General features: G+C 38.2%; 4 protein-coding genes across 8 annotated transcripts in view; 2 read left to right on the forward strand and 2 right to left on the reverse strand.

Annotated features, from left to right (window-relative positions):
• Positions 1-224: 224 nt before the first annotated feature.
• LOC118818199 lies at positions 225-2,913 on the reverse strand. Its single transcript, XM_036585394.1, has 5 exons — positions 2,847-2,913; positions 2,016-2,092; positions 904-1,068; positions 669-800; positions 225-548 (listed from the first exon to the last, which is right to left on the reverse strand). Exons 2-5 carry the CDS (start codon positions 2,089-2,091, stop codon positions 412-414), a joined length of 510 nt encoding a protein of 169 aa, XP_036441287.1. The 5' UTR covers position 2,092; positions 2,847-2,913; the 3' UTR covers positions 225-411.
• A 1,388-nt stretch (positions 2,914-4,301) lies between these two features.
• Positions 4,302-8,586, forward strand: emc8 (ER membrane protein complex subunit 8). The gene is made up of 5 exons (XM_036585536.1): positions 4,302-4,882; positions 5,536-5,612; positions 5,705-5,774; positions 5,868-5,962; positions 7,658-8,586. Exons 1-5 carry the CDS (start codon positions 4,673-4,675, stop codon positions 7,815-7,817), a joined length of 612 nt encoding a protein of 203 aa, XP_036441429.1. The 5' UTR covers positions 4,302-4,672; the 3' UTR covers positions 7,818-8,586.
• Positions 8,587-10,395: 1,809 nt separating this feature from the next.
• Positions 10,396-15,440, forward strand: gins2 (GINS complex subunit 2). The gene is made up of 5 exons (XM_036585252.1): positions 10,396-10,565; positions 10,962-11,076; positions 11,741-11,840; positions 14,608-14,734; positions 14,913-15,440. The coding sequence occupies exons 1-5, from the start codon at positions 10,476-10,478 to the stop codon at positions 15,039-15,041; spliced, it is 561 nt and encodes a 186-aa protein (XP_036441145.1). The 5' UTR covers positions 10,396-10,475; the 3' UTR covers positions 15,042-15,440.
• A 5,711-nt stretch (positions 15,441-21,151) lies between these two features.
• Positions 21,152-22,011, reverse strand: part of gse1 (Gse1 coiled-coil protein) — a 290,630-nt gene continuing 289,770 nt past the window's right edge. For all 5 annotated transcript variants that reach the window (XM_036584594.1, XM_036584596.1, XM_036584595.1 and 2 more), the window contains one exon: positions 21,152-21,970. In XM_036584594.1, the coding sequence (XP_036440487.1) occupies positions 21,833-21,970 (138 nt within the window). In that variant the 3' untranslated portion in view covers positions 21,152-21,832. The remainder of the gene's footprint in view (positions 21,971-22,011) is intronic.

Raw genomic sequence — 22,011 nt, forward strand, 5'->3', positions numbered from 1 at the left:
GAGGTGCGTTTGATGTTAGTTGAAGGTAAAGCCTACGGGAAGGTAGATCTCCAGGTGTAGGGTTGATGACCACTGCATGATGGTAGACCAAACAGTATTTTAAATGCTTAAAACTACTACTACTACTACTACTACTACTACTACTACTACTACTACTACTACCACCACCACCACCAATAACAACACAGCACACAACAGTAAAAGGACACATGATGACACTGGAATGACATGTTTGGTAGACACTGGAATTTTATTTATGATACACGACAACCTTAAGAGGAAGTGTTCTTCCAAAATGTATTAACTGAGGTATTGTGGACAAGCCATAAATACAGACATTTTTTTCTGATTCAAATGTTGCCTGTTAGTAAGAAGCTGTGTAACATGGTCCAATGACAGATAAACATCAACTTATTTCTTCCAAGCATTGTTCTCATAGTCCCATTTGGCTGAAAAGCCCTCAACAGGGTTGATCCTCATGTCAAGCATCCTCTGGAGCTCTTGCTGCTTGTACTCAGGGTCAAAGGTGTGAGGAACATCTCCGTACACTGCACAAACAAAAGATCAACAGAATTTCTCTTTAGTGCAAATATCACTGACGGAGTGTTGAACAAGAGTCAGAAATGTTACATATGAGATAAGTACACATATGTGACTAGAACACATACCATATTTCCTCTGCCACAGCACAACAAAACCTGTGAAGCCAACGAAGAACAAAATACCAGCGAGCACAGACTTCCACTCCCCTGTACCTTTATCCATTTCAGCAAAGCTCTCCTTGAAGCTGATGCGGTACACTGTAACAAACAAGCAAAAACTCTTGAACAGCAGGAAAGGAGTAACACAAAGACAAAAACAAAACAGTGCATATCTTCTAAAACTTCTGCCTCTGATGCATACATGCAACTTTCTCATCTTTGGACAATGCGGTCCAGGACCCCTTCTCCTTCTCCTTAAGGGACCTCTGCTCTGCGCTCAAGTCCTGGACATATTTGATCTCAGGTAGGGGAATCTCCCGCCGGTCAAAATATGCTGGGAGAGAGTAGTCCTCAACCTTCGCAACTCCTGAGAGACACAGTAAAATGTCACATTCTTTTGTTAATTCTTGGAACAAACCACAAGAATAAAAGGAAAACAACTACACAGATGTCTTGCAGTGGATATACATCAAAAAAAGGACTAGCACTCAACTTTGTGAGAATATCAAGGATTAGAGTTAAGGTTCCTGCCTTGCCTCATCAGAACAAATAAGTGAGACAAATATACATCATCTCAGTTCTTAGGCATAATCATAGCATGAGCATTAGGGAAATTTAATGACTTTTACTCATACTTTTGGCAACTGCCCTACTCAGACATTTATTATCCATGAATTTCTCAAGAAAAGGGACACTCCACTGGCAGAGTTCTGTCAGGGGAAACAGTAAAAAGTTGAGCAATATTTTATTTGGCCTTGTGTGGACCTTTCACAGCTTGTGGAGATGAAAAGAATCACAGTTTGACCTATTCCTGCTTGCATTTCCTCAGACTCATAAAATATGCAATCATAACATTTTCATGCGAAGTTACATTTACAAGGGACTTTTTAATCCACAAGTTCTTACACAGTTAGCTGCATGTTGGTGACCGCATCATGACTGTGGGTCACTGTTGTCGTAACACTCCACAATACATGATACATATGACAATATTTAGTTTTTCTGAGGTTTGATCAGTTGGAACTGATAAAAATCGCTGTATTGCTGTAATTAAAAAAAATACTTTCAACATCTGAGTACAATGATCTTAATTCAATGTTAAGCCATTAAACAGGACTGCTCATGCTCAATTTGAAATGAAACCTGAGGTTGGTCAGTATTCTCAGAACAGCGCCCTGTAACATGACGTGTAACGATAACATTTTGTCGTACTGCACCCCTAAGTAAAACGTATTCAAATAAATACATACATACTTAAATAGATGGATGGATAGATAGACAGACAGACAGACAAATAAATCAATACAGACTTACCATGCCCACCACGTAGGCAGACTGAAGTTGACAAGGCTCGTTTGCCAACAAGACGAAATGCCCTGGTAGCCAGCATTCTGTAAGGTAAACAAGGTCGCATCACATTTAAAAGTAGCTATTTATAAAAGAAAAAAGGCTCATATCTAGCTACTCCACTTTCTTCTAATAATGTTTTACCTTTTCTGAATCATGGCCAGTGACAGTACGTTAACGTTACAGTACTTTTTAACAGTCTGACTAGCCACGAAATATTATTTAGATATGAGTAAGAAGGCCAAACACTTCTGTTATACTTGAGTTGTAAAACAGCATTATACCATAACATACTCAACATTATAACTCGTTTATCCTACTGGGTAAATAAGCGCTACTACTGCTAATCAAGGATTCTCAAGCTATGCAATCAGTTAGCAACGCAGCTAGCATCTTCCTGGAACTGTCACAAGGTCACACTAGGCTTGCGCTCAACAGACAAAACAAGTCCACCTCTCGGACAGTGCCTGTGGTGGCAGCCAACCTCGGCATATATTCCACACCCGAATGAGATAGTTATTGGCTACTGGAAGCTTCACAAACACAGTTCAGCGGCGTTATTAGCCGAGCGACAGTGCTAAACAGTCTGCATTGTGCAGCGGAAGGAAGCGGCGCCGTCAGCCGCCTCAATGTCACAATGTTCCCTCTTTCAGAACATTAAAACCCCTCACTCTGAGAAAGCTCACTAAACAGAGACGCGATGTTAACGATAAGAGGTTTTACAATCATTATATCCAGGCTATATCAATTACATAGCCCTAAAATAAACCACAAACCCAGATTTCCCCGCTCACCCACCTCTCCGCTTTCGGCCGCTGTCTGTCCGCAACGGATGAAGGAGGATGAACACGCCGGAAACACGCCAGGCCGCGGCTGCTGAGCACTGTGGGTAAATAATTAAGAGTAAAGAAACACATAAACTAAACTCTTATTACTGATATGCTTGATCATTGATAAACATTTTAAATGTAATGGTTTTAAATGTATTAAATAAAAATGTAGTTATAGTATTTTTTTTTCACATTTTTACATCGCTGGTTTACGACAGTGGCGGACCATGAAACCGAACAGTGGGATCAGCCATTTTGGCTCTTCGCATGTTTAAAGCACTTTTAGACATTACAAGTATCTATAACCAACATTTTTTCTCCAATATGTTTGTTATCTCCTCCTTGTAATGTTTAGCACAGACTTTCTTCTCAGCCCACAATAGCAGCCTATTACTTTACCGATAACTAATAAAACTGCCCTGTTTCACTTTTATCATGAAGAATATTTTGAATGTTTTTTTTTTCCCAAAATCAATAATTCCAAAGCTTCTAAAATTGCTTTTTGTCTTTTTTTGAGGGTGTAAAGATGTTAAACACGTCCAGTTTACTCACATATTCACCATTAGAAAAATAAATACAGTAATACTGTGAGAACATTTGAGATTTTTATCTTGCTGTATAATTCTGTAATAAACCTCTCTGGATTATTATCATGTACTGTCTAATAGTAATCTATAACGTGTAGTATCTTTTTGTAATTGTCAAAATGTACTGTAAGATTCATGTAGAACATGGATTGCTTGGCTTTACTGATCACCCTTAACAAAGCAGATAAATATTATGTTTTTTTTTAAACAATGATAGTCAAATTCTATATTCATAAAAAGATTTTAATACAAAAAAAACAACAATTTGGCTGCATATGTAAATAAACACAAAAAAAATTTGAAAGTGATTTTATTTTCAAAAAATAAGAAAGCTGTCAGAACTCTCACTGCGCAACTTCTTTGATATTTTTCTGTAATGTTAAGTTTGTGATATTGTATGATGTCTACATTTGAATCCCCTGGCTTTCTATGTATATCCTTGTTGTCTTTATTCATTTATAATAATCCGTTTTATCTGAGATCATGCCTGTGTTCCAGATAGTTGACAGAAATTTGCAGTACGAGTGTTTCTCCAAGACGGACTAGAAAGTCTGTGGCGCGGATGGCGTCACTGTCACACATCCTACGAGGCTCCCAGTCACCATCGCTGGGATTTGTAGTTCACTTGTGGTTTGTGTTTCAGTTGTGTCTTCACAATTAATTCACAGTTAATTCACAGTAAGTAAGTCGCCTGTGATGAAATAAGTGGCGATTCAAAATGGTCTGAACGTGACCAGCAAATGGTGTAAATCTGCACCTTCCTTTCCCAGACCTCGGAGCCGAAATGGAGGTCTGCTGAACAAGTCGCAAAGCGTCGTAGTGGTTTACGGTCGTTGCCGGTGCACAGTTCAGAGCCCATTTGAACCAGCGTGTAATTAGGAAGAAGGCACTGTGAGCACCAGCTCGTGATCTACAGTCTTTAGATTTTTATATTAAAGATACAGGATTGGTCTGCCGGACGACGACAACAAAATAGTTTAAGACCTTGGCGCCCGATAAAGGCACTGTGTCAAAGTACAGGGAGTCTACTAGTTTATGAAAGTCGGTATGAAATCGGAAAGATAGCTAGCGAGCTAGCCAGCCTGTTAGCCTGTGAGACTGTTGAAGACATTCTGCTGTAGCTCGATATAGTTACAGCGGCTGCGCCTTGTAACTCGCTCTGGTTCGTTTATATGCCAGTCAGTCAGTTGGCCTTGTGAGAGTGAGAATGCTGAAGTTGACGACTCAGGCGTACTGTAAGATGTTACTGCACGCTGCGAAGTATCCTCATTGCGCTGTTAATGGGCTACTAGTGGCTGAGAAGCAGAAAGAGAAGAAGAAAGAGGGCCACGCCGGCCCCATACTCTGCGTGGACTGTGTACCCCTGTTTCACGGCACTTTAGCGCTGGCTCCCATGTTGGAGGTGGCACTTACACTGGTGAGATGGACACAGTGACAGTGTTCTGTTTGTTCTGGCTTATTTATGTTTGATTTCCAGAGCTGTTGTAGGACCTGCGAGTCTTGTCAGACTCTTAAAGGAATGGTTTATGTTTGGTGTCTGGAGCTACGATACTAATGTAGCTAAAAAGTAATGTAAGTCTTTGCCACTGTTACTCAACCATGGTCCTAGAGGCCCACTGCCCTGCACATTTTAGTGCTTTTCTTGCTTTAACACAGTCATTTTGACTCAATAATAGGCTGTTAAAGAGCTGATGAGTTGGATCAGGTGTGTTGGGAGCAGGGGAAACACTAAAAAGTGCAGGGCAGCGGGCCTCCAGGACCAGGGTTGAGAAACATGGGTCTGTGTCATCCGAGATCTTCTTGGGCGACGGGTGTACAGTGGCCTTGTAGCTCAAATGAAGAAGTTAAGAAGTAACTTTAAGACAGCAAAAACCTGTTGACTGATTGAATAGGTTTGGGGTAAGGGGTGGTTTAATGAATGGTTCCTTTAAGCTTAAGCTATCCATTGTCACTTTGAGAATGTGGACAGCCCTGGCTTGCTTGAGAATGACAGAGCGTTCAAGTGAACAGTTTGTATTTCATATTGCAGTATGCTGTTTGGTCATGATTGTTTTTTTGTTTTTTTTTCAGATTGACACATGGTGTAAAGAAAACAAATACGTAATAGCTGGTTACTATCAAGCCAATGAACGCATAAAGGAAGTGAGGTAAGATATAGTCTGCTTTACGTTTTGTGAGAGTTTTGCCGCTCTGTTTTTTCATATGCATGTTGTGATGTGTATATCTCAACCTTTTCTAGACCCAATCAAGTTGCTGAAAAAGTAGCAGCGAGGATTTCAGAAAATTTCAGTGAAGCGGCAATGATAATAGTAAGTTGTCAGAAGTCTCTTAAGTGTAGGATAGAACTAAAGTACAACTCCTGTGCAGTTATGCAAATAAAATTGCATTATGTTGTCTTTCAGTTGGACAACAGCAGATTTACTATGGGATGTTTTACACCGATCCTTTCCATTTACGATCATCTTGACAATAAGTGGAAGTGCAGAGACCCAAGCATGTGAGTACCTTTCATTTCCAGTGAATCTGGAAAATCAACATTAATGAACAAGGATGTGACTGAATTTACAGAATGATTACAAATTGTAGGTAATATAAATAGTGAAAATGCGGTATTGTAGATTTTGTCGTATGAAACAGTCTACCATCATATCTGATACAGGCTGTATTATTTTTTAATGATCTCATTTCTTCTTGCAAAATTTGATAGGCTTGGTAGATGAAGTGTGAGAGTAGGACTTGGACCACTTTGTGATATTAGCATGTAGTGTTCTTAATATTTGTCCTGTTTTTGTCTTCTAATCACTTTCCTTACTGTATTGCCTTTAAAGACAGTTTCTCAAACTTAAGTCTTATCAGGCTCCAACACTGCAGTTTAGTGTTTCCTCTCTTCCAACAGACTTGATTTATCTCATCACTTAATTATAGGTAAATAGGTTGAATCAGGTGTATCTGACAGGGAAAACACTAAATTATGCTTCAGGAGTTGTGCTAAAGATGTTGCAATAGGTCAGTGAAAACAACTCTTAAAAAACAAACTCAATCTTAACTCCATCATGGTGCCCTCCAGTTTGTCATGTCTGCATCAGGCACCAGCACATATTCAGTGTTTATATGCCGGTGTGTTCACATTTACCAAAAGAGGAGTTATAAAAAGTAGTAAAATAAAATTAATATGGATTCATTTTTTTGTGGTTTTGGCCATTAATCACCTTACTGTGGCAGGCCATAAGTTGGAGGGAGCATTAACTAGCCTTCACCATTTGAGAAATGGCTCAGAGAAAACACAAAAAAACATACTGCCCTAGAAATTGTAGGGGGAGCTGAAATATTATTGGTTAATATTGTTTGTCCTGCCTGGCTAGCGCACGGTGAGATAATCAAAAATCAGAAGTTGATTTGGAGGCAGGCAAAAGTCATTAGGTTTTGATTTAGACAAGATTTGTGTGTAGTACTTTGTGTGATTCATTGTATGTGCTGTATAGTGAATACAACAATTTGCCTTCAGATAGACGTTTTAGAGTACCAAAGTCAGGACTTAAGAGATTTAGATACTCTTTTATCCCTCAGTCAGTTATGATACTTAATCAAAGAGTGAACTGTTTAAATAAGTACACCTGTAGTAAGATGGATATCTGTTGTGCAGTATTAGGGGAGTAGGGGGTATAATGGAATTTGGTAACGGTATAAAGTGTATTGTTGTGGTTTGTTGTAAGATGTTTGCGCTTGTCTGATTGTTTGTGAAAGTATGTGTGAAAACTGTGGGTTTTAGTAAGAAATTTCTTCTTAAGAATGGTTGGTGAGTGAAGACCATAGTTTCAGGCATCAGGTATTTGTATGCATTTCATGTGAAAACATTATGTAGAAATCAACATTTTACATCACATCACTTTGAATGATGTTGTTTACACATTAATGGTATTAATTTATGTGGATTTTTTTGTTAAATCTGCAGATTTCTCATTAAAAAAACGTTTGTCAGTGGTGTGTTCTTAAATTTGGTGTCTTGTAGACGCATCTCTGACTAATTTAGATGTTTTGATGCTACCACTTTATTGTTCTAAAGGTGCTGGCCCTTTCACTGATTTGACCACAAATTGGCCATAAAGATTTTCTATTCTTAACACTTACTGTTTATACTCCTGTGATGTACAAGATGACTAATGACTGGTGAATTTCAAAAAAACCCTTCCAGAGACTCGTTTGAAGATTGGACAGAAGCTCAGAAGATCACATCAGCCTTATTGGAGAGCAGGTCCTATGAAAACCTCATAGACTTTGACAACCACTTGGATGACCTCAGGAATGATTGGACAAATCCTGAAATCAACAAATCGGTGTTGCATCTATGCTGAAGTTGTCCAAGGGGTCTACTTTACCTGTCCAAGCCATCAATGCCAAAATGGGTTGTATATTGTTACTGTATTCAGTCCCATAGAAAAGGTTCTTCCCAGTGGGAAAAGCTCAGAAATGAAATTTCTAAAGGGCAAGCAGGACATAGGTACCACATGTGCTGTTTGAGATGATTGTGATCTTCATGGCATGGATTATTTTTTAAACCTGTTGTCAGGCAACAGTTTGTATGCATCCATTTGACGCACAACCTTATTGCGGCATTTCAGTTTATTTGATGGGCAGTTATCTGCAAACTTTAAGCCAGCCCACCTTTTCATATGCCATTAAATATTCTTTTTGTAATTACTACTACAGTTTTCAATCTGACCTTCACTTCATTGTTGATTTTCATCTTTTATGAACAGTGTAATCTGAATTAGCACAGAACTCTTTTGTTTCTTTTCATAGCTTGGGAGAAACTGATTGGATGTGTGTGTTGCATTGGAATTTGAATAGAAGTGGCAGTGTTGTGTATTACTCGGCATGGTTTTAGCAGCTGAATTGGTCAGTTGGTTATTTACCAGTTGCTGTTATTTACCAACGAACCTGTATTTAAATGCTGAAATACGGTTTGGTGTGAGGACATATTTTAACATCTATACACAATACAAATGTAAATGCTAGAGAATGATTGAAATGGTTTTAACTTAATTGCTTTTCTTGTTTGTTTTTCCTGAGTTACTGTAGCCTTACAGAGATAATTAATAAATAATCTTTCAGAGGTCATTTAAATGAAAGGTGTTTCTCATTTCATAAACAGTTTAATGTATATACTTCTTTCAGTACGCAGCATTAAAAGGAGTTTAGTCTTAATATATAAACAGTTTTAAAGCTCTGCTGTTATGGTTTTACTTTATTAAGGCGTAGGTAATATTTGTGTGGAAAAGACTGCTTTGGAAATATACATAATTCTGTAATGTTCATTAATGACTGAAAAATATAATGTAATTTCATAATTAGAATCAGGTGGAAGGTGATTAAAATTAGCTTTTGTAAAAGTAAGAATAAAATGTTTTTTTAAAAAATCTGTTTAGCTTTGTATTTATTTGCTTGTTTTGGTAAAACACTTTAAAAGGTGCTCTTCTTGACTAAGTTTCTCAAAAATATTTTAACGCTGTGAAAATATTTTTAAATACAAGTAGATATTTAGCTGCAGAGTCTTACCAGTTAGTAATCATTTTGTCTTGCTTTCTCAGTAATTTCAGATGGTTTGCTATGTTAAAAGACATGAGAGATTAAGAACAGGATGAAGTAAAATGCGAGACCATCTAATGACAAGAATAAGCCTATTTTTTCAAAATATTAACTGAAAGGCAGGTGCTTTTGCACTAAAGAACCTTGTAAATCGTGTCCAAAAAGACTTTCTGTTGTCTCTTTAAATCATAACAGCATGACATTGTTTCATTTGTCTGTAGCATCAAAATGCTAATGCATAATATGTGGAAATGTTACATGTTAGTTTGCTTTCTTGAATGATCTTCGCATCAGATCATTGCTGCCTTTTGTTATTTTTGTTTTAAACAAGTTAATGCAGATTTCTGACTGGTTGATTTTTGTTTTACAGACTCAAATCATCTCTACCTTAATAATGTTGTGGTTTTGCTTTGGTGTCTAGAATCATTTTCATATTCAAAAAGCCTGAGTTCTAAATTCTAAACTTCAGACAAAATCTTTTAAAAACTCCTGGAAGGTTTAAAAAAACCTTCATATAATGTACAGGTTCCAATTGAAAGGCTCTTCCTAGAACTTCTATTTATACTTTAAACAGATTCTTCTCACTCACACATCTCATTTACAAAAATGATTCACTATCCATTGAAGATGTTTACAGAACCAAAGGTGGTACTTCCATGGCAAAGAGCAAAGAACGCTTTTTAGCACCTTTATGTTTTAGGAGGCACTTAATGTACTTCTGCTCATGCAGTGTTTGTTCTGAAATCAGGAGTATAAATTGGGACTTGCCTGCCTTTTTCAGCAGTAACAGCCTGTACTCTTCTGGGAAGGCTGGGGTCAGGCACTGATGTTGGATGATCAGTTGTGGCACTCAGAGTCATCCCAAAGGTATCGGATGGAGCTCCATCACTTCAGAGAACGCAGTTCCACTGCTCCACAGCTCAGTGCTGGGGGGGCTTTAAATCCCCTCTAGCTGATTAGCATTGGGCATGGTCACCTTAGGCTCCAGAGCATCTCATTCTATTGGTTGGTGCTTTTCTACAGAAATTAGAGAGTATGTGTGAATGTGTCAGCACTAAAAAGAAGGGCAGTCTACAAATGTCAAGGCCTTTGAATGGCAAGATTTCTGAAACATTATTATTATTATTATCATTATTATTATTATAGTAAACTATGCTTACTGACTTTGTGATAATGTACCTGTATTGCGAGGCCCCTAAATATTAGTCATGTCATGTATTTTTCTTGACGTTAAAAAGAAAAGAAGAAAAGAAAGCGCTCTGGCGCCCCCTGGTGGTGAAACCGCGGGCTGCCTGCGCTCTGAAAAAAAACACGAGGCAGTGACGTCATACAACATGTCTGAATAATACGCGGGAAAAGCAGCACTGCCTGTTTTCAGGGATCAGCGACAGCATTGACAACATTTTTCAGCGTTTCATTGAACGATGGATCCGTTGGAAGTCGAATTTCTCGCCGAGAAGGAAATGGTGAAGATCATCCCGAATTTCAGTCTGGATAAAATTTATTTAATCGGGGTGAGTAACTTAGTCTGCATGTACAGTAAGATTGTTAACGCATTCATACTGACTGACTGTACTGAGTAGCTGTGTAAACACAATACAGCGAGTTCGTAGCGGGACTGAAGTCAGCTTTGTATTCGCCAGGTTTTGTTTTCATTTTTCCCACCCTAAATAGTGCAGCGGTTACACTCTGGAGCCTGAGGTGTCTTAATGTAACAGCTGCACCATATAAGGCGGAAAAAACGATCAAGAACCGAATACACAGCTGACTTCAGCCTCGTTATGTAGGCACATTTCATTTTGTACATCATTATCTAACAGTAACGTTAACTGTTCGACAACTCTTAAACCAGATTCTCGATCGCACGGTTTTTACTTGTAATCACGAAAAGCTGTGGACTCCATTTGTAGGGAGACTTGGGTCCTTTCAACCCTGGTCTACCGGTGGATGTGCCTGTTTGGCTGGCCCTTAATCTGAAGCAAAGACAGAAGTGTAGAATAGTTCCTCCGGACTGGATGGACGCAGGTAAATCTGACCTCACGCTATGTTATTGAGTATTTTCTGTTTTGCTGAAAATTCAGCATTATTTCAACTACAGAAATGCACACTGTACGTCTCTATACAGTCGAAAGCAAATATCACAATATAACACGTCAAATTGGGAGACAATGTGCCGTAACTTCTGCACAGGCCACACTTTGTTTTGTTTTACTTTTGTCCAGAATGTTACATTTAGAAAATGAACAGTAACTGTGCATTAGAATGTGCAGAAGTGTCTTCTCTGTGGAGGATGTGTTTATTTTCACCTAGAAAAATCAACAAAACATTATTTGAACTGGGGTGCCCAAACTTTTGCATGTTACTGTATGTACGTACAATGTCTGTGATCTTAACAGTTGATAAATTTGCTACTGGAAAAATACTAATTCAGTATAAATGCTGAAATAAGGTTTTTTGAAGTATGTGTTTTAAGACCCATGGAACTTATAAAAATGCAGGTGATGATTAAATCACTTTTGGTCACTTCACTAATTCTTAATTGCTTTAACTTAATAACATTTAGACCAGAGTTATTTTGGTATTTGTCTTGGGAACCACTGGATTAATTTTTACTAATTCCACAGCTTGTTGCGATCTGACCAGATGTCTTATTACTAAAAGTAATTGCTAATTTTTCTGTGCCTTGTAGATAAATTGGAAGAGATCAGGGAGCAGGAGAGAAAGGAGGACGCCTTCACACCAATTCCCAGTCCATATTACATGGAATTGACCAAATTGCTACTGAACCAGTAAGAGTGTTTCAGTTTCAGTACTATATTGAAGAGAAACAAATCATGTTAAACACAGTGTATCAGTATGTAACACGTTGATACGTCCCTCTGTCCTTTCATAGGGTCTCTCATTTTCCATCTTTCATGGATCAAAACTAGGCATCTGATTGGGGTGGGGTGGTCCTAAGATGCACACTGATCATGAATGTGTTATGGTTGATTCCTATTCTGGTTTCTTAACAGCCAAACAGTCTGATGGCTGTTTTTTTTCTATTTTAAACCCGAAGCTCACAGTGTGTAGACTCAGGAAACGCACTCACATATTAACAGTAATTTCTAAGTCGCAGTATAAATACCATTATTTGCTCTTTAATGGGCTGAACTGGCATTTTAAAAGGCCAGTCGTGAATAAAAAATTCCATACTTAAATAACATGAATCAATTAAACTGATACATCAAAAGTAGGAGGCAGTTGGCTGTTAAGCACAGTGAGTCTTGTGTAATTATGCTACGACATTTTGGTAGAGCTGTAAAATAAGCGTTCAAGTACAGTGCGAGGGCACTTACTTGCCTTGCTTTATTTACAATGCCCTCCACAAATATTGCCACCCTGGTAAACATGAGCAAAACAGACTGTAAATAACATTCGTTATTGCTTATCATTTTGACCTTTCATTCAAAAAATCTAACATCTATTTGAAGTTCAGTGATTGAAAGACAAAAACTAAATCTTACCATGAAATAACTATTTTTCTCAAATCCATATGTGCCACAGTTGTTAGCACCTTCTAAAAATTTTGTAAGTGAAATCTAACTGAGTATATTCCCATTCATATTTTATGTTTTAAAGTAATAGCAAACACTTAAATGGTCAGGCATGACTCCCTCTTTCACTGGGGTATAAACGAGGTGATACACAGGCTCAGTTCCCTCAGTCATCTGTCACTACAAGAAAGACCACAGAACACAGCAGTGATTGTTGATCTGCACAAATCAGGAAATGGCTACAAGGAAATAGATAAACAGTTGAAAATGCTCATTTCCGCTATCAGAGCAATTAAGAATATGCTGGGAAGAGGGCATATGTCTATACTGACCCCACGTACAGTGAGGATCACGGCAGACGTTGGTTAGGTCTTGGGGTCAGAGCATCTCCCAAACTACAATCAGATGCCACCTATATAACCACAAGTTGTTTGGCAGGATTGCCAGAAAAAAGCCTCTACTGTCAAGGACCAACAAACTCAAGAGCCTACAGTTTGCCAGACTTTACAGGAACTTTCAATGAGGCCATGTTTGATGGTCAGCTAAAACCAAAATGGAGCTTTTTGGCAACAAACAGCAGACGTTTAGAGGGTATGGTGTAGACACAAAGATAGAAGGGAAAGTACCTCATCCGCACTATAAATTATGACGGAGGATCTCTGATGTTGTGAGGCTGTTTTCTTCCAAAGGCCCTGAACAGCTTGTTCAGATACATAGTATCTTGGATTCCATTAAGTACCAGCAAATATCAAATCAAAACCTGCCTGCCTCAGCCAGGAAGCTTAAGCTGGGCTATGGTTGGATCTTCCAGGAGGACAATGATCCAAAGCACACCTCAAAAGAAACACAGAAATGGTTCACTGTCCATAGAATCAAGGTTTTGGCATGGCCACCCAGTCCCCTGACCTAAACGCCTTAGAGAACTGAAGAGGAGAGTCCACAGTGTGAACCTCAGAATCTGAAGGATCTGGAGAGGTTCTGTATAGAGGAAAGGTATCAGGTCCTTTATGTGTTCTCTAGTCTTATTAAGGATTATAGGAGACTCAGAGCTGTTATCTTTGCAAAGAGAGGCTGCACAAGGTATTCAGTGAAGAACTGTGGCACACACAGATTTGAGAAGAATATTTATTTCATGATAAGATTTAGGGATTTTTTTTTCAATCATTGTACTTTAAAGGTTAGATTTTTATTAATATTTTGAATGAAAGATCAAAAGGATAAACAATAAAGAATGTTTTTACAGTCAGTTTTGCTCATGTTTACCAGGGATCAGAAATTTGCAACATAGATTAGCCAGAATCAAAATAATATTTAATAAATTAATAAAAATGTATTCATGAAAACCTGCAGATTCTGATCTTGTCCGATTCTGATCGTCTTATGCTATGCTTGCAACCACACTCAAATGACTGGGCATTTTTTTTTAAGTCGTTAATAGATTGAAGAGGTTGTGATTTTTAGTTCTTATTTTGTTAGAGGGCTGAATGACAGACATTGAAAAAGTTCTGTTTGGAGACTGAGCCACATCATTTTGTTAAATACGTAATTTGAGCTCTATAACACAAAATATCAAAAATTCACTTTGAGTTTTGACGACAGAATTTAAAATTAAATCAGACCTGAAAACATGAGTGATTACACCCTGTGAACCAGTATGAACTGATGCTCATTCCCCATTTGCATTAAACCATGTAGTGGTATAATGGTTTTAAATGCAGATATATGAATAAGCTGAAAAGGAAGACATTTTGTGTGTGTGTGTGTGTGTGTGTGTGTGTGTGTGTGTGTATAGTGGTTCCTTAAACTCATATTACAATTAATGTTACAGTGTGATTATTCTGGTCTTCATCTCAAATAAACAGTTTGGAATAAAACATGTAAATCCACACATTTTGCATACTGATGTTAAATATAGAAATGCATCAAAAGTTTTTAGGTTTTTAAGTTTTTCCAGTACAAAAAGTTCATATTGCAGATTGAGTTTCTTTGTGTATTAATCCATGTAAAATCCTTAATGCAGTGCTGCAGACAACATCCCCAAGGCTGATGAAATCCGGACGTTGGTAAAGGATATTTGGGACACCCGTATTGCAAAACTGCGCCTGTCCGCCGACAGCTTCATTGGCCAACAGGAGGCTCATGCCAGGGTAAACTAGAAATAACTGACACACCCACTCAGTAACTGAATGAAGTAATTGAGGCTTATACTCTACCAGTTAGCATTGTGCAAACTATGGTGCCTTGTTTCAAACCATGTGGAGTGGTTTATCTTTGTCCACTTACATCCTAAACTGAAATGATTGTGTATTTTTTTTTTCTCTCTAGCTGGATAACCTCACACTGATGGAGATCAACACCACGCGCAGCTTTCTGCTGGACTCCTTGAATTTCATGTACAAACTGCGCTCCAACCTCCAGCCAGGCTCAGGCTTGGGCAAGTCGCAGGATTACTAAGCTGCAGTGCATCAGGACAGGACTAGCATGACCTTACACTGCAGTCCACTCTTATTTCAGAGCTTTCCAGCTGCAGCTCTAGCGATTCTGAGCAGTATGATTACATTTGTTTCATGCTGTGGAACAAGCGGCTGTCTTTCACTCCTGTCCACCATGTGTGAGTGCTGTCAGGCTGGACAGGTTTCTTCTGACATGCTGCTGTGATTTCAGCCCTTTCATGAACACTGTAGCAGCACAGCTAAATGGAGGACTACAACACAGGCCAAACTGTTAAACAAATACTGGATGCAAATTCTTTGAAAGTGCAGATGTGAGATGTTTTTATGTCCAGTGTTCATTAAGTTCTCACTCCAACAGCATTTGTTTTTCCCTCTTTTTTTCCCTGTTAATCTTCTGGTCTATCTCTTGTCATGTTTGTAAATGATTGTAAATGATACCAGACACAAATACAGTTAATAAAACTGATGCCACTGGCACAGCATGTTTAAGATCTACCCATGGATTTTCAGTGATGTTCAATCGGGACTGTGAGGGCCATTCCAAACGCTTTCGACTTTGTTTCTTGAAGTAGTTGGTGGATTTTGAGGTATGTTTTTAACATTGTCCTGTTGTATAAGCCGGCCTCTTTTTCAGCTTCAGTTTCTTGTCTAGTTGAGTCACATTTGCTTCCAGATTTTGCTGATATTTAGTAGAATGTTTCCTGGGCTGCTGACTGATATACACCTCAAAGGATAATAGTCACCCCTATGCTTAACAGTTGGCAAGTTGTTCTTTTCATCAAATACTGCTTGTTTTTTTTTTCTTTCACATATACCTTTGGTGATTTATGAAATTTCATTTTGGCTTATCTAGATGTTTTGCATACTTTACACATTGAATTTTGTGATGTCATGGTTAATTTGCGGATCATGTTTGCACCTCCACTCCTGTGTCAGCTAAACCTTCCAGCAGGACCTTTGCTGTCATGTGTGTGTTTTCTGGCCCGCATACAAGCAGTTAGCTGAGTTTTCTTGATATTCCTATTATGGTTCCGCTGTTCTCAGTGGGAACCAGCTGAGGTCAATCCTGTCACTTCAACAAACCTGATTTGAGCTGGCATGCGCAGGAACAATATCAGAAATAATTTGTCTTTGCTGCGTAGTCCAAATCGGGTTTCCGGTGTGCTGCCCAATCGCACATCACTCATAAACGTCCATGAGGCGCCATTTTAAACTCCTTTAACTGGAGTTCAAGAGTGCTTAACAATACAGGGCGATTCAAAAAGATTAATTTGTATAACAGTGGTGTTAAAATGTTTTATGTCAGCCTGTGTTCAGGAAATGAATGTATTCTTTTGTATTAAAAATGTTTTAGCATTTATAACCTATAATTTTACTTAAATGCTCCATATTAACCCATTAACCACATTTTGGACTCGCTCTGGAGTGCCCTCTAGTGTAGGTAACAACTCTCCTCTCTGCAGATTCTCTGATCTTACCCCCTGGTTTCCAGTCGTGGTTTTCGCAGTGTTATTGGATGAGTCACACATCTCACAGTCTTCAGGCAACAACTCTGGGAGGAACCTCTAAAGGCATAGGTAGATATGTGTGTGCCTGACCTTCTGTAAACTTAAATATATTCCTAAACAAACACAACTGTATTAAAATAGTGACACATTTTACTGTTAACTGTACTGGCTTGCATGATAATGAATGGTTCAAATCAGGTAGCGAGGAACGCTTTATTTTATTTATTTATTTATTTTTTTTATTGAAGCAAAGCATAGTACACAACATCATATGCATATAGAAAATATACATATAACAGTGTACACATACATGAATACATTTGCTAGGGGGATTTACATAACTACACAGAAATCTTGAAGTACATACATGCTTTGACAGTTTTAATAGCTTTTTGTTTAAAAAAAAAAGGGTTGTATTAATCCAATATAATGTTCAATCTCCTTTTCAAAGGCAACAAAAATGGGCCTTTTCCCTGATAATTTACATTTAACATAGCAATTAAAATGATAAGATTTATCATATATACATGTGGGTATTTAGGTTTGTAAGATATTTAAACTTTTTTTACATACCGACAGTGCAAAAATAGATGAATGACTGTCTCTGGATAGTTACTACAGAACGAACAAGTCATTTCAATGTAATGTTTAAATATTATTAAGTAATTTTTAGCTGGGTAGATTTTATGTGTAAGTTTATATGACACTTCTTTAACTTTATTAGTAAAGGTATCTGTTAGAAATTAGCCTGATCTTCTTCCACTGAATGTCTTTGAGAAATTGATAGATATGTTACTCTTAAAAATCTCCTATTGTATAGCAGAATCTGTTGGTGTAAGATTAGGTCACTGTTGATAACTGTTAGGAGGAAGTCTGACACTGTGCCGGCACCTTAATGACGCAGATTTACTACGTACAGTTCAAATTACCGCACTGTTTGTAGAAGCTGCCCAGCATCACCAATTTTAGTTACTACTTCCTAATAGTGATCACTGTAAAATGAATTTAGAAGTGATTTAATAATAATAATAATGAGAATAATAATAATAATAAGAAGAAGAAAAGAATTACTCAAGTTGAATTTATGAATAAATAAATATAAAAAAATGCATAAGAGCAAAAGATTCAAAAACCAAAGGTTATAAAATTGTCTTTTTGAATTTATGTACTGTGGGCGCCTGTCTGTATCAGTAAATTGTTTTTGGTGCACCAAACAGTTTCAAACATTGAATTTGGATTAAATTAACATTGTTAAGAATTACTGTTTACCACATCTTAGTTTATTAAGCTAATTAAGTATATAGTACCTGTGACATTTGCAGAAGGATGCTATTTTTTTGGCCAGGTGTGTCCAAGACTGCATAAATGTATAGATGTGCAACAATACATTGATATTTATTGTTGATTGAAGCAGTCTTTTCTTTGTGCAAAAGTTGATGTAATATAACACAAAATTACTGCTTAAAAGCATTCGGATATTTCTGTATTAATGAAGCAGCTATTACACAGGCAAATTTTTGAAGCCAAAATTCTGTTCGTCCTTTAATTCAGAGGCATCTGTCATGCTTAAACTGCTGACTCAAACAGCAATTACTTTTAATGGAACAGGACTGCCCTTTCAGTTGGCTGTTAGATGCATTATGTGGCTCTCCTGGTGAAGCTTTTCTACAGTTGGAATACAATCTGAATGCACGATAGTACTCAGTAATGAGGTTTAGTATACATTAAATAACTGTATAGATGAAAAAGGGTCAAAAGAAATGGGCAGTAATTTGAAGTGAACATACGATAATCATGAAAGGATGTATATTCCTGTCTGTGTTTGAAACCCATGCTATCCCAAGATAGGAATATTTTAATAGAATTGGTATGGTTCATCTTCTAAAACATAACATAAATCAAATAATCAGCCTAGCATCTCATACCCCATCCAATTTAACAGTAAATGTAATTAAATTTTAAATTCAGAGTTCATTAGTAAAGATGGTAAGGGATAAAGATAAGGAAATAAATAAACACTGAACAAAACATAATTTGTTTGTTTTCATGGTTTAAAAAGCAAAAACAGTGGTTGACTGAATCATACTGTCCCAGTTAATGTGAAACAGAACAGGCAGAAATTCATTTTTGAAATATTTTATTTTTTTTGTCTGAAATTACAGCAATATATTCATAAATACCTAATTACTACATTCAACAAAGAATATATTACATTACATTGAATTCAAACAAGTACATTTTTTTGATAAAAACATGATTTCACAGCATCTAGACATCCTCCATTGAATTCGGGGGCTATTGCGTGTGCGTGCGTGAGTTGGGCGAGGGGAGAGAGGGCGTTTCCCTGCTCCTGGACAGGCAGTGGTAGTGCTCGCTGAAGCAGACACACACACACACACACACATACATACATACATACATACATACATACATACATACTTGCACAAAGTCAATGCTCTTTAGGGCCAGCCTTGGATCTGTAAACATGGAACCACCTCCAAAACCTGCCCATCCTGCGGGCCTCTGAGCGTACTAATGAAATGAAACTTGGGATGGAGTGAGGGGCCCAAGAATAAAAGCACAGCCTTTTTTCAAGTACAATATCATGGCCTTGCACTCCACAGCCTGGCCTGGGTTTGGATTAATGCTAAAATACAAACCGCAGTACATACTGTTCCAAAGCATTTGCTAAGTCAGTCCATGAATATAAAGAGACTGCTGCTGTTTTGGCCTAATGCTGAAAGGGCAAATGCTCAACATGGCAATCGCTGGACATGGTGAAACAGACTGATGTACATGGATATGCTGAGTGTACATGGCATCAAAGTGTACAGCTGAGGAACTGCAGGGAATGAGGAGGCTTTAATTTAGCTGGTCTGTAAAGCACTGGCTGCTGTTTTTTTTATCAAATACAAGGAATTTAAGAAAAAAAAGATAGAACATAGAACACATTTCTTAAATCACAGGGTAACATGAGTGTGTTGGTTATAGTTCTTGATTGGTTGTAGCCATACTGGCTCAAGAAACTCACATAGTTTAATGAGATTAGGTTAATAATCTGTGTTTGAAAAGAGGCAAAATTTTCTATCTTGGCAAATTCTCCCCTCCAAGGACAGAAGGTATGCTTATTAAGAAAGGCAGCTGATTCTTTTACAAATATTTGACACTCCACAACTTAAGATTTTAGAATTTAGCATAGATTAGCATATTTTCCTTCCTCTAGATATCAAATAACCTTTGGCATGATATCTCACGTGTGTGGTTCTGTGGGTACTTTTGGCACAGTACTCACTCATGAGAGGAAATATCACCCCTACACACAGAGAGAAGGTTTACTGACATGAAGCAGATGCTTCTAGTTCTGTGCAAAAGTCAGAGACCAGATATAAGACAATCCAACTACATAAGGAAGGAGAAAGTGAAAGGAAAATAAATGAAAAAAACAGGAGTTTCTAAAACTGGAGGTCAAAAAATGATTAAAAGTTAGAGAAAATAGGACTCAACCGTGCAAGATCAGGCAGACCACTACAACTGTCTCCTTCAGATAAACAGCTTTTATCTTTGAGAGGTGTGAGAAAATCAAGCTCCACTCTTGCTTCAGACCGGAAAAAAAAGCCAAAAGTGAGAGGACAACTCAACACTACGGGTCTGAAACGATGTGTAGCTGACAAGAAGCTGTTCACAAGAAAAGGAAAATGGAGAAAATCTGCAAATCAAACCAATTGCTAGTCCAGACCTCAACATCATTGAATGTGTTTGTGATTATTTGGATCATAAGAAGCAGAAAATGCAACCAACTTGTAAGACTGAACTTTGTAGGTGTGGAAAAATATCCCTGCAGATTTCTTTGAAAAACTGAAAGCAGGTCTCCTGAAAAGAATGGAAGGTATAATAAAGGCTGGACACATGATATACTGAAAAATTAGATTAAGTTGTTGAGGCTTCTGTGCACTTATCTGTTAAATGTATGTTTTCTGCTTATCATACTGAAAAATTAATAACATGTACATAATGACCATATTGCCTGGGAGTTAAATAATAAAAACGGAGGTCTCTGACTTTTGCATAGTACTGTGTATGTGCTTCTTAGGTGCATTGTGTAGATGTTCAAGAACATGCATGCTGCTGTCTCTTCTGAAGAAAATAAGGGTAGTCAGAAAATGCATGCTGGTTCATTATGAAAAAGGATGATTCAGACAGACGGGAAGTGATACGGGAAGCCTATGACGGTAGTCCATACTGTGGATGGGAGGAGTCTGAGAGTGGTGTTTTCAGCTCAGAGTGGGTCTGGCGCTGCTTCAGGGGATTGATGCTACTGTAGCATACATACACTATCACACACACACACATGCACGCGCGTGCACACGCACACACAGGAAGAGGGCACAGAGCTCCTCCTCCCTTCTTTATCCTGACCAGCAGCAATACAAACACTAAAAGCAAGGCTTCAGCTTAACGCCCTAAAAAGCACGAGCATATTTTAAAAAAATGGCAGGCTTCTGTTTTTTTTCTTTTCAAAGAACAATTACTGTATTTAAGTAATAAAAACATACAAAATTCTTTTTCGTTTTGTGTTGATATTTACAATACAAGGCTGAAGCACCTCTTTAAAAACTTTATTCTCAATCATCTATCTTGAATAAAACATTTTTCCTTTATTTTTTTCACAAAATGTGCATTTTTTCATTATTAAGTTCTTCCCTAACTTGAAAGGAGTTCCTTGTTATAACACAGTACCTCCAGGTAGTTCTTCTGGGTTTTCTTTGTCTTTTTAAGTGCATTTCCAGTTGAAAGCTTCTTGGATCTCCAGGCGAGATGGTGATAGAGTTGGTGGCTGCCACATGCTGATATTATGTTTAATAGATATGGGAGTTGAGATTTTAGGTCACTCTCGTTTGGACCGTTCAGTTTGCTCAAAGCGGGAAGCTTGCTTTAATCCTGTGAAGCTGTGGTGGGCTTTGGACCAATACTCTGTACCTCAGTCTGTATGTATGTTTTGAACAGAGGACTGTCAAAATGCATACCGATGGTGCTGAAAAGGTCCAAGCTGGAGGGGGTGTTGGTGGGTGGCACCGGTCCTACACTCATGGCACGTTTTTGGGCTTGGCCTTTCAGCATCAGTCTTTCTCAAAGTGCCCATGGTGCAACATCTCTCCACCTCTCTCCATGCAGGGCAACCAGGAGACTCTGCCTTCACACTGGAGGACCAAAAGGGATTGGGTTGAAGTCTGGGCTTTCGAGGGGAAAGGGGGGCTGGGGAGGGTTCGTTGGTGCAGTGGAGATGTCACCTGGGAGGATAGCCCTTGAAGTGAGCCCTGGACCAGGGAGTTTGTGGTAGGGTCAGGCACTTTCTGAAGTGCTCCAGTTCGGCCTGTAGCTTCTCCCTTTCGGCCGCTAGCTTCTGCTTCTGAGCCATCAGCTCCTGCAGCAAAAGAAAGAGGTGTTAGAGAAACAGCCTGTCAT

This window comes from Colossoma macropomum, unplaced genomic scaffold (assembly GCF_904425465.1).
Source record: "Colossoma macropomum unplaced genomic scaffold, Colossoma_macropomum, whole genome shotgun sequence".
Taxonomy (NCBI): Eukaryota; Metazoa; Chordata; class Actinopteri; order Characiformes; family Serrasalmidae; genus Colossoma; species Colossoma macropomum.